Source organism: Erpetoichthys calabaricus, chromosome 7 (assembly GCF_900747795.2).
Source record: "Erpetoichthys calabaricus chromosome 7, fErpCal1.3, whole genome shotgun sequence".
Classification (NCBI taxonomy): Eukaryota; Metazoa; Chordata; class Cladistia; order Polypteriformes; family Polypteridae; genus Erpetoichthys; species Erpetoichthys calabaricus.
In genome coordinates, this window is record NC_041400.2 from 96,008,545 (window position 1) to 96,022,124 (window position 13,580).

The following is a 13,580-nucleotide window of genomic DNA, read 5'->3' on the forward strand; positions in this document are numbered from 1 at the left end:
TGAGTACAATACATACTTCATTTTGCTATTCGAAGACAGTAAACTTGTGAAAAGGATACTCTTCAGAATTACGAATATCAACCACTAGTATCTTCGGCTTGCCGGACTTGGTCTTCTTAGTAGGTGTCTTAAGGTGGCTTAAACTGGACAGCTCACAGAGATCTATTAAATCTTCTGCTGAAATGCGAGGTGTCACTTCAGCCTTCAGCTCACTTAGCTTAATAGGTTCCCGAGACTGGAGAGGAATAAAGAAGAATTAATGCAACTATTATTTTTAATATGAAGACAACATTTAAAAAGCTACTAGACCAGGGGTGGGCAATGTCGGTCTTAGAGAGCCGCAGTGGCTACAGGTTTTCATTCCAACCCAATTGCTTAATTAGAAACCAATCCTTGCCAATCTCAGACTTCATTTAATTTAATGGCTTGTTAGTCTGCAATGTTAGGTTCTTATATCGTAGATTTTTTTTCCTTTCCAAGGATATCCTCCAAATGATTTGAAGCCTTAAACGGATGATCTTCAGTCTGTTAGATTTTTCTTTTAAGTGTTTTATTAAATCAAACAGTGCATGATGAACACACACACGGATGTAAATGGAAAAAAAGAAAGGAGAACTACTGGCTTCTTTGTCATTTACATCTCATTGCTAATAAGGAGACATTAAAACAGTGAATGCAGCGGTTTAAGATTGAAATAAGCAATTAAGGGTGGGAGACCTTAACAAGCGAGACCATCAAAATGAAGCATCAAAATGTCACTTGAGCAGTAAGTTCTTTTTCAGGTTTACTAAAATTTCATCTCTCAAATTTTGCCCCAGCACGTTTCGCCTCCATGATATTTCTCCCCCACCCCAGTAACTTCTAATACCCACACCCAGACGTTTTGAGTGTTGGAAGTTTCTAGAAAAAATAAAGTGAATAATTGTTCTCAGCGTTCAAAACTGACATTCCTAATTTAAACATTTTTGTAGCAAAATGATAAAAAAGTTAGCAATAGTGCATCGCTTAAATGAAACACTCTGTAAACATATATATTATTATTTCGATGAAACGAATCCAAACGATTTTATAAAAATTAATATCACATGCCGTTGCGAAAAAACATACGTGAAATACAATTATGTACTAAATTAATATCTTTGTAATTTTAATGTTCAAAAAAATAATTTCTGTTTATAAAATTATTGATTAGAACTCAAAGTTCTATGTGATGCCTCTAAGGTAATCAATTACATTACGATGCAAAAATAACGCTTTCAGTGAGAAAGTAATACACAATGCGGTGACGTAATAGTTTTGATATTGCGCTGTCTGTGAGGTATTGATGGTTCTTCAACACAGTCACGCACCACCGATAATCAGGCGGCGAAAACCGTAAACGCACGTCTTGAAACGGCCGTAGTGCTGGCAAAAAAAAAACGTGCGAAATCCAGTACAATCATACAATACTATATCACATAACACGGATTAAATTTTAAGTACAATACTCACCTTTTAGGGAGGCAATCACGCATACTATTTTCAGTGGAACACATTGATCTGTGAGTCATATAAGAACACTACCTGAGTGAACTTTTTTTTATTTTCAATGTTGGGTAAGGTTTATTAAATTTTTAATTGCAATTATAGATATGTACATAAATACCAGAGCAAAATATAGTTGCGGCGAAAGGTTGGGCGAGGGCAACATGTGTTGGGGCGAAAAGTGGGGGGCAACTTATCCGGATGCCGCTTTTTCATCAGCAATAATTGACTTCTCATTAAGAAACTGGGTTGAAACAAAAACCTGCAGCCACTGTGGCTCTCCAGGACCAACATTGCCCAACCCTGTACTAGACAATACAAGTTTGAAATCTAATAAAGCAGCATCCTTACCAAAATGAAAGGAACAATTGAATAAATAATAAAAACAATTGGAATGCAATGAGCAGATCTGTTCCCACCTCATATTTAATAACGCCAGGACAAGATAGTTAAAAGTGTCAAAAACATACTTTTTGGAAAACAAAAAAGACACAGTCCTAAGAAAAATAAGTTTTTGTTCAAAATCTTTTAATGAGTTTAAAGAAAGCAAAATTTTTGTCCATCCTTATTTAAGCAAAAGTTAAAAGAAAAAAAAAAACATTTTATGCAATTAATCCAAAAATGCATATAAAAAGGAACATCCTGAGAAAGTGTAAAACATTTATTAGGACTATTACTAGTTTTGTCCCCTGGATTGCTTTTCTCAGTACACAAAGGTTTAGAGAAAACAGAAAAAATATGTATATGAGGAAACAACAGAAAACAAAAGAAAAGTTACTCTCTCTAAAGTTTCTTCTCCTGCTCTACATTACTAAAACAAAGTTGTAATTCAACAATAATAAACTGTGTACACAACCATTCAAAATGGCAACACATTTCCATGTTTCACAGTCTTGTCAAGATGACTGCTGTTTCTCATTTTCACTCTCTTTTGTTTACAACTACTAGCCTTACCCAGGAAGTAGTCACATGAACTTCATTTTTTTTCCTACTTAAATGTGTAAGCACCTTTTTGATTACAAAACTGAAATAATTCCCTGACTAGGGTACAGACACTACAGAAAGTCAAACATGTTACAAACTAACTCTACTACAAGTGTAATGGTGTATAGTGTGATCAGCTCACAAGTGGAAATATGTATGAACTGAACTGAGGAAAAATATAAAACAGATATTGTTGGGTATTTTAGTGAGTAAACACTAAAAGCCAAAAGAAAGCAGCTAATGAAAACCTAGGATTAAATAAAAGACAGGAACTGGCCACTTATTAAGAAACTGTTTGAAACAAAATCCTTCAGCCACAGGGGTTATCCACTGGCAAATCTGAGAATAACTGCTCTATAGTGTTTACTTAAATAAAACCTAATTTGATACAGAATTACTTTATTTTGACTAAGAAGAAAAACAACAATGTCCCGCTAATTATATAAAAAAAACACAACATCATAAATAAAGACATATGAAAAAATTGTCTTGATGGAGGTACTACCTGCCAAATGACCATAAAACATACACTGCATTTCAGCAGGCAAAGCACCGCAAACACAAAAACACTTTTATACTATAATTATTTTGTGTCTCTTGAATTTTGGATAACTGCACCAAGGACTTTCAGGGTAAGCCTTTAAAAATCTAGTAGCTGTTTTAAGGAATCACTGATGGAAAGTCATCGATGTATCCTCTGCACATATCACACAACACTGCAATATGCTGCATTTCAGTACTCTAATGTTTACACTGATTTGAAAAACTACCGACTAGTTCTATGATTTTACTGAATAACAAATCCTATGCCGAAATTTTACTTGATTTAACTTCAAAGCAGTGAAACGCAATGATATTGTTTTATGTTACAAAAATTACCTCAAAAAGAAAAAGAAGTACTATTTGCATAAGTATTAAGTCTGTGTTGCTTTACATAGGCAAAAAAACTGGAAAACAATAAGGATACGTTTGGAAATGTTCTACTCAAAGTTTTTTCCTCTTTATCATAGTATATATTAATTTGCTTTTTTTTATATAAATTTTAAAAGTACTTTGCCCGTTCTCCCAGTATACAAAAGGGCTGTATGGTACCACAGTCCAAAGGTGAAAGAAAAAGCCTTAGATGTACCAAACAGGTCCACATTGAAGTGGCAAAGATTTCGATTAAAGCATACACACACACACACACACACACTACTGTTTAAAAGTTTAGGGTCACTCAGAAATTTTCATGTTTTGATTGAGATTGATACCTTTTATTATCAATATATTAAATTCATTTAAAAATATAGCTAAGGCAACGCATCATCAGAGCATGTGAAAGAATCATAGGCTACAACTTACCTCATGTTCAAATCCTACATGAGTCCAGTGTAAGGTAGCAGACAGCAAGGAATATTGCTGATCCGACTCACCCAGGGGATCACCTGATCCAAAGACCTCCCTCTGGCAATAGTCTTTGGGCAGCAAAAGCTAAAACAACACATCACCTAAACATTTTGTTCCACGTGCAGTTATTCTTAATAATCAGGTCTGGGCTTCTACTCAGTATCTTTCTACAGAATACCTGCACACTAGACTACCTGGACATTTTAATCCTACTCTTTTTTTTCCCCCTTGTAGGCTGCATGATATTTTATTATTTTATATTTTATTCTCTTATATATTTTTTTTTGTATTCTGTGTTGTCCTTGTATGTTGCACCAATACTATCAAGACAAATTCCTAGTATATATTAGTGAAGAAGGGGCCTGAGTTGCCTCGAGTTTGCATATTGTAATCTTTTTAGTTAGCCAATAAAAGGTGTCATTTTGCTTGGCTTTTCTCTATGTACCTATTCAATAAAGTGATTTTTGATTCTGATATTACATAAACAGCATTTTGTAAGGCCTGAAACAAAACTATCTCAATCGCAAAGTCACAATGCAATTATACCGACATTTTCATGCTTTAAAATATCAAATATTGAGATTCAATTCTGGAATATATTGCAAAGTATATTCCCTTTTATTTAACTAAGGTTACAATTGAAGTTAAATCCCAAAAAGTGAAAATGTGTCAATTTATTATGCCTAATGAAACACAATTCACCTCACTTGAACATTTACCTATTTATTTGTGGAATTTTTTTTTCGAATACCCAGCAATATACAGCACACTGATACTGAAAATAATCAGTTATGGTACATACAGGTGCTGGTCATAAAATTAGAATATCACGACAAAGTTGATTTATTTCAGTAATTCCATTCAAAAAGTGAAACTTGTATATTAGATTCATTCATTACATACAGACTAATGTATTTCAAATGTTTATTTCTTTTAATGTTGACGATTATAACTGACAACTAATGAAACTCCCAAATTCAGTATCTCGGAAAATTAGAATATCAATTAAGACCAATGCAAAAAAAGGATTTTTAGAAATGTTGGCCAACTGAAAGGTATGAACATGAAAAGTATGAGCATGTACAGCACTCAATATTTAGTTAGGGCTCCTTTGGCCTGGATTACTGCAGCAATGCCGCGTGGCATGGAGTCGATCCATCTGTGGCACTGCTCAGGTGTTATGAGAGCCCATGTTGCTCTGATAGTGGCCTTCAGCTCTTCTGAATTGTTGGGTCTGGCGTATTGCATCTTCCTCTTCACAATACCCATCAGGCGAGTTTGCTGGCCAATCAAGAACAGGGATACCATGGTCCTTAAACCAGGTACTGGTAGCTTTGGCACTGTGTGCAGGTACCAGGTCCTGTTGGAAAATGAAATCTGCATCTCCATAAAGTTCGTCAGCAGCAAGAAGCATGAAATGCTCTAAAACTTCCTGGTAGACGGCTGCGTTGACCTTGGACCTCAGAAAACACAATGGACCAACACCAGCAGATGACATGGCACCCCAAACCATCACTGACTATGGAAACTTTACACTGGACCTCACGCAACATGGATTCTGTGCCTCTCCTCTCTTCCTCCAGACTCTGGGACCTTGATTTCCAAAGGAAATGCAAAATTTACTTTCATCAGAGAACATAACTTTGGACTACTCAGCAGCAGTCCAAAGGCGAGACGCTTCTGACGCTGTCTCTTGTTCAAGAGTGGCTTGACACAAGGAATGCGACAGCTGAAACCCATGTCTTGCATACGTCTGTGCGTGGTGGTTCTTGAAGCACTGACTCCAGCTGCAGTCCATTTTTTGTGAATCTCCCCCACATTTTTGAATGGGTTTTGTTTCACAATCCTCTCCAGGGTGCGGTTATCCCTATTGCTTGTACACTTTTTTCTACCACATCTTGTCCTTCCCTTCACCTCTCTATTAATGTGCTTGGACACAGAGCTCTGTGAACAGCCAGCCTCTTTACCAATGATATTTTGTGTTTGGCCCTCCTTGTGCAAGGAGTCAATGGTCATCTTTTGGACAACTGTCAAGTCAGCAGTCTTCCCCATGATTGTGTAGCCTACAGAACTAGACTGAGAGACCATTTAAAGGCTTTTGCAGGTGTTTTGAGTTAATTAGCTGATTAGAGTGTGGCACCAGGTGTCTTCAATATTGAACCTTTTCACAATATTCTAATTTTCCGAGATACTGAATTTGGGACTTTCATTAGTTGTCAGTTATAATCATCAACATTAAAAGAAATAAACATTTGAAATACATCAGTCTGTGTGTAATGAATGAATCTAATATACAAGTTTCACTTTTTGAATGGAATTACTGAAATAAATCAACTTTGTCATGATATTCTAATTTTATGACCAGCACCTGTAGAATGCACATAAACATGGCAGCAGACCTAAATTTGGATCTTGGTTAGTTGCTGTGAGATTAGACCTGATCTGTTAACAAATAATTGCAATTAATATTAAAACAATTGTTAGAATGTGTACATTGTGGAATATGACCCGGACATAGACAGACGGAGAGCATTTTAAAGTCCACCACACGTTTATTATACACTACTATTTACACTTATCGTGAGCACAACCCAGTGCCTCGGCACCAATCTCCCCTTCAGTCCTTGGCCACACAACACAATGCCTTCAGTCTCTCAGGTCCACCTCCACTCCTCTCCTCCGAGCTTTGTCCTACTCCTCCCGACTCTTGCCATTGACTGGAGGGAGGCGGCCCCTTTTATACACCCCGGATGGACTCCAGGTGCATCCTGAGGAGCTTCTGTAGCCACACCCCTGTGTGGCGGAAGCTCTGCCAGTGTATCCGGAAGTCCTACGGGTGTCCCCAATCCTCTTCCCCCCAGCACTTCCGGGTGTGGCGGAAGTGCTGAGGTCCAGGGCTCCCAAGGCATCAGGGCGTCCCCTGGCGGTGACCATGGGCCCCTACAGGGTAGAGCTTCCATGCTCTGTACCCATGGCCCCCAAGGCAACCAAGGCGGACGCCCCCTCGTGTTCTGGAGGAGGCACAAGCCCTCGTCCGGTCCTCTTGGGCATCCCGGCTGGGCATGAACCCCAGCCAGGTGCCACAACATATAAGAATGTGTTTAAAATTCCTGGGGCTACTTAAACGTACATACAGGGTAGCTATGAGATATACTGCATGTAGAACATTGACATACTATTTCCACCACAAATTATTATTTCATCCTGTGTACTGATTCTAAGATTGTACAGATGGAACACCATAAGGGTTAATCCCATCCTCTTTGTATTGGCAATATGTTGCAATGAAAAATGCTGCAGTACTCTGCAGTATTAATTTCTTCATTCATCTCTAATATTTTGGAAAAGATGGTAGTGGAAATGACTGTATAAGGTGTGTACCTGCACCAAATACTTCAGTTAATAGATTTAAATAAAAGACTTCTATGCATAAAGATGCTGGCTAAAGATAACCAAAATTTTAAAACTCTACAGAGGAATACACAAAACAAATACAGCTGATATATTCCTTGCAACAACTGACTTTGATATAGCAAACCATTTAAAGTTACACAAATATTCAGTACTTTACAGTTCTTTATCTGCATAATCCAATTTATTGGAACAGAGATTCCAATAAATTGGAATATGTTTTTGGAGCAACAGCTGCAAGGCAAGAAGTAGAAATGAATGGGATGTGAATCCTCAGAAATATTTATTGAACACAAGATACATATGTACATATGGTACATGGTCAAAGTACTGAAGAAGACAGTGCTCTACCTGCAGTGGTGCAGTGCAGTATTTATACATTTAATAATAGACATACACCCTGTATTCCAACAATTCTAGTGTGACTCCTACAATTATACAGCATCATGTCAAACATCCATTCAAAAGGGAACAGAAAAATATTACAGAAAAGGAAAAGACCTTTAAAGTGCCAGTGAAGTTTAAGCCAAAGTCAGTGACTCATCATGCCCTGTTGTAGGTTGAAGAAGAGGAGACATGTGCTCCAATCAGCTGGGTTCCTCAACTGGCTGGCATGCAAAGGAGCACCTAGCCCAGTGCTGCTTAATTCTGAAAATTAGGCCATGAAAACTTTGGAGGAGCACTCAAGTAAATGTTTCAAGGCAAGACTGAAAAAATATTTGAAGAAATGAAAAATAATAAAGAGAACATAATGAGCTAAATTTTGAATAAAATTAACGTGTTGGCAGGTTAACTTGAGGATGTGAAACAAAAGCTCACTTGAATAACTGGGACAAGTGGCAACCACTGTTGAAAGAATAACTGCTATAAAATATCAATGTAAAACACTGATAAAGTTTGGGCATCTCAGAAAAATTCAAAAAGGAAAAAAACAGAATTGTGGAACTACCAAAAACTTAATTGGTAATCCAATGAAATTCATACCAGAATTTGTTTCTAAAATTTTAAGAGATTATTTCAAAGTAAAAACAGAAATTGTATATGGAAATTGCTTTCCCAGAAAATTGTACCCATGATGCCTTATGATTAGATTTGACAAAATATATTACTTTACATCCAATAGAAGAAAGAGATTTTGCTTAAAAACAGTTGAATCCATACATTTCTGGACTTCTAAGACCCAGCCGCTATAAACAGAACTGCATATTACAGTGTTAATTGCTGCCGATTGTCATCTGTTTAGGATTGGTTCTTCCTTGACCAATTGATGTCCTCTCCCCCTTGGAGAATTGCTGCCAGCCAATTGTCATCCTCTCCCCCTTGGAGAATAGCTGCTAGCAAATCCTTGTCCTAGCCCTTTGGAGAATCACCCCTAGCCTAATGTCGTCCTCTCCTCCTTGGAGAAATTCCGATTGTTGTCCGTGGGGCTTTGTATCAGCCATGCACGCAGACATCCATCTTCAAACCTTTTGCAACCCTTTCTCATTTGTAATTCTCAACTCAGCGTGTCCCAATTATAGATGTCTTGCAACCAACCCACAGTTTAAAAAACACTGTCTTAGAGAGATGAATATTTCCCAAGAGATTACCCTACGAAAACTCTAGGAAATGATGAATTCAATTTTAAGAGAACAAATTATCTAATATGCATCACATTAAAATACTAGAAGGGAAATATAAACAGTTACCCATGATTTCTGTAATTAATTAGGATTGTGGCAGACTGCCAAATGATGCATTCTATTGGAAAAGAATGGGTGTACAAATTGAACCTTTTCACACAAAAAAAAAACAAACAAAAAAAAGCAACAGAGCAACTCATCTTTATGACATACCATAAACATTACGAAAATGGGAAAAGGCAAAAAAAAAAAAAAAAAAAACAAACATTTTAATACTACATGTACTATGTAGTATGTACATGTGCTAAGTTTAGAGAATAATTATGGAGATTATACTGAAGGAATACTGTAAATCCCTGTATTAATTAAAGTGTAAAGAAGGTGAGGTTCAAGTCAAGAACTTATCTAACAAAATACATAGACCACAGCTTAATACTCTACAAGATCTTGATAGAACTATGAGGATCCCTGAAATTCAAGATATCATAAACTAATTGCAAAGCGGAAGGACCAGATAGCATTATTGCTGTTGGCAATATTTACTGATGCTAGAAAAAATAAAATTCTGTGAAACAAATTTTCACCAAGAATCAATTACTGTCTTTATAAAGAAAGTTAAACTTCCAACAATATGTATCTCGTAGACCAATTTCACTCCTAAATAATAATATTAAGGCTGTAATGGTGCTACATGACTTTTGTCATTTGTATCAGTCATTCCAATTGTTTCCATTAGTTTGTTGTGCTTTCACACGGCAATTTCATTAAGCATCAGGCGTAAGGCAGAAACAAACCCTGGACAGGGCATCAGCACATCGCAAGGTGAATACAAGCACACACATACACTAGAGTCATTTTAGCATCACTAAATCCCCAAACCTGCAAATCCTCAGAAGGAAATCAGAGCACATTGTGGAAACCCACCAGGAAAACATACAAACCCCCGACAAAGAACACCAGGTATGTGACTCCCTGCGATGCAGCAGAGCTAGCGTTCTGCCACTGTACTGCCCCCACATTTGTAATTATTAACAGTATTAATTATTTAAATGAAGCTATCAATTTATCTGTAAATTGTAACATACATGCTTAACACATTTCATCCTGAATGTATAAATCTAAGGATTCTAAATATGCAGGGAGCTGGAAAATGATAAGTTTAATGTGTTCTGTGTGGTAATCGCTGCCTGCTGCTGCTGTCAGCACAGGAGGAAGCCCTAGAGTCACGTAGTGATTAACAACTGGATTAGTTTTAACTTACGGCATTCTACTTTAATGACAAAATAAACTACAAGATTAAAGTTGAAATTTCCACTTTAATCACGAAATAGACCTTTTATTTCTTCACTGTGTCCCTATTTTTTTCTCTGCGGCTCAAATACACTTCCATATATTCTGATGCTGTTGTGAAGGTGCAAAAAAAAAAAAAAAAAAAAAAAAAAAAAGAAGATGGTACATGAGGCTTTTAAAATGTATCACGTCATTACGATGAAGAATATTCAACGCTTATATTCCCTACGCGAGAAATAGATAAAGAAAAGCACCACAAATATATTTGTATGTCAGCATTTACAGTAAGTTTGAGTATTTGTTTCACCACACCTAACCATTCACCAAACTTCGATGCACTCACACTGATCCTGTGGGATCTCATATCATGTTCCAACTTGAACACACTGCACCCACCGATTTTTTGCTGGTACTGCAACTCGTGGATGCATCATGTTAATTTCTCTGGATATGCTCAGAGGATACTTCAAATAAACAGTGGAAATGCATAACAGCCATGATGTGTGAATGTATGCGTTCTGAGTGTGAAGTATAAACTGGCCTTAAGAAGATGGGATTGGAAACAGTGTCAGATGATATGAAAAGAATGGTTTGACTTCCCTGTTTTGTCCACCCCATAACACAGTTCACTCTGTTCTAATTAGTGTTCAATGACCAATTAAAGACTAAAAAAACATCTAGACATCATACCAATAGCTCAAAACAGACGTGCACCTTTAGATTTTTAAAGTGCCTCTTTTAGTACTTATCAACTGTGTCAAACTAAACAATAGGAAATTTTGGCAAAATTGCACATGAAATTATTACGTAACACTAAAAACAATCCAGAAACCCACTACTGACAGACAGAAACAGGATGCAACATCCAAAGGTGAATCTTAAATGTTCTACTGCAATTATGCTACAGTAAATTTACTTCAAGTAACACTAGGCCTAGCTATGTTGATTTGATTTCCAAAAAGTTGGATGTGAATTGCTTAAACTGGACTAAAGGCATCAAGGCAGGCAACTGCATAACCTCTGGATCTTTATTAATATCTTGCATAGACTTCCATGAAATCTAAACTAATATCCTCTTTTACATTTCATAACACTAATTAGAAATTAGCACATTCCAACGAACTGCCAGAGCAGGTCATGTCCTTTATTCTAGGAAATGCACTTGGTTTGTTCTTACCCCAACCTGCTTTGTTTATTTTACTTTATGTTTTAATTTTTGTATCATTGTGATCAGAACTGGTCTATCTATACACATCTTTATTTTTTTTTTTAACAGAATTTGAAACAAAGCCTGGCACAGTTTGTAGGTATGGTTTATTTCATATCTGAAACTAGCTGGTAGTTGGCATTCTGGGCAGCTGTGTCAGTAATTTGCCATATCTCTGTGCTGTATCAACATATCTAGCAAAACCTAGTTTTTTACTAGGATTTGTCTTCTAATGATTTACATTTTCAGGTCTAGGCAGAGGATATCCAAACTTAGAGCCTGAGGTCTCATTCCTTTAGATGAGACCAGATGGCTGTTTGAGTTTTCTTTATAAAACAAGCCGTGTCATACCTTTTTTTTAATCAAAAAAACAAAACAAAACAGTATTCTTTATATGCCTCTGGGATCACACTTAACTGATTTAGCACTAACTTTTAGATTAGATGACCGTGGTTATCCTTTATCTTTTATGGATAAATCACTAAATCTATCTCTGTCCATGACATAGCCTAGACTTAACTAGGCCTACTTAGTTTCACTTTCAAACTTGTATCAGCATAGGTTTTTGCTTTAAGGCTTTCATGTAGATAAGTTCCATCAGGGAGACAGTTGTATTCCTTTGAAAGGTTTAGTGATGACAAGCACATCCTGGTCTAACACCACATCATTCTGAAAGCTTAGTAAAATTTCATGTGTCAAAGGTATTATTTTTTATTTTATTAATGATTATTTTTAGTTTATTTTATTTTGTTATTTACATTCACATTTGCTATTCTGTAAACCTCATCCATCTGCATACATTTGTTTGCATGATGTTCCTCCCCAACTGAGTAACCTTCCAGAGTTCATCTCCTACTAGAATTAAATCATTGTATTATTATTATTATAGTATTATTATTAAACTATCCACTAGTTTCTACTGCACACCATGTTGTCTAGATTTATCATATTTGAACTTCACATTAAAAATTGCTAGTCCTTTTCACACTAGAACCTGGATAGCAATGATGTATTAAGTCTGCTTATATCCACATTCTTATACTGTGCCTGGTAGTGTTGCTGTTTCAAATACTCAAAAAATGTGATTGTCTTTGGTTCGGTTAACTTCTGGAAGGCAACTGGGTTTCAAACAGTCAAAAGTTTAAGGCAATTGTTATTTACCCAGACATGCACATGCCTCCTATCTCATGTTCTGGCTCCCCCCTTGAATGCTACAGGTTCTCTCTGGGTGATTGACATGTCTTAGGCATAGTTCTTAGTTCCATTTGAAAAATGTCCTTAAAAAGTCCCTTTCTGGTTTTAAATATACAACTCTTAAAATAACATTTCACTGTTCCTTCCAATAACAGCAGTGATGATGCATACCAGTGGACATATATATACTGTAAATTATCAGTTAAGAAGGCAGGTTCAAAACCAATTTTTGTTCATCTGCCAAACAAACATAAAGATTAAGCAGTAAAAATATATAGCCTGTCTGTAGTAGTACTAATAGTAATAGTAGTATTTTTACAATCAACACATTGCTCCCGCATAGAAAAAAATATCTTGGCTTACAGAGGCACATTTATGACTAGAGACACTGTAACATGTTAAGAAACTATTACTAGGTTTTAGAAAGATGCATAAACAGTATGTGTATTTTACTCAACATATTTCATGTTTTTGCCGGCAGCAGCGTTCATTCTTTGTATGGAGTTTTTATGTTATTCCCACCTTTGCATGGGTTTTATACGAGGTATTCCATTTTTCCTCGGACATCTTCATTGCTACTGGCAACTGCAAAAAAGGCTGTGTGATAAGAGTGTGTGGATATATACAGGAATGGGCCATGCATGGGACTGCCAACTCATTTTAAGGCTTGCAACAGATGATAGGCACCATTCCTTTATGACACTGAACTGAATTAAGCAGGTTTGACAATGTTATTTTTTTTTAAATCATATAATTTGCTTTTGTGGTGTATTAGTTGGTGATGTATTCTGAGTGAGCTGTATTTGCAATTAATGTGCAGTATGTTTGGCTTACAGGTGGAATATAATAATATATAGAAATTAACTGACTCGATTAGACACTTGAAAGAGTCTTGCAAAACAAAGCATTCTTTTCCAGGATAGATGAAAAATTTTAAAGACATGCAAAAAGAAATGATG

The 13,580-nt window shown here is 36.3% G+C and overlaps 1 protein-coding gene across 2 annotated transcripts in view; it reads right to left on the minus strand.

The window, feature by feature from the left end:
* tbck (TBC1 domain containing kinase) overlaps positions 1 to 13,580 on the minus strand; it is a 291,120-nt gene that overhangs the window by 32,003 nt on the left and 245,537 nt on the right. For both annotated transcript variants that reach the window (XM_051929957.1, XM_051929956.1), the window contains exon 24: positions 60 to 235. In XM_051929957.1, the coding sequence (XP_051785917.1) occupies positions 60 to 235 (176 nt within the window). The remainder of the gene's footprint in view (positions 1 to 59; positions 236 to 13,580) is intronic.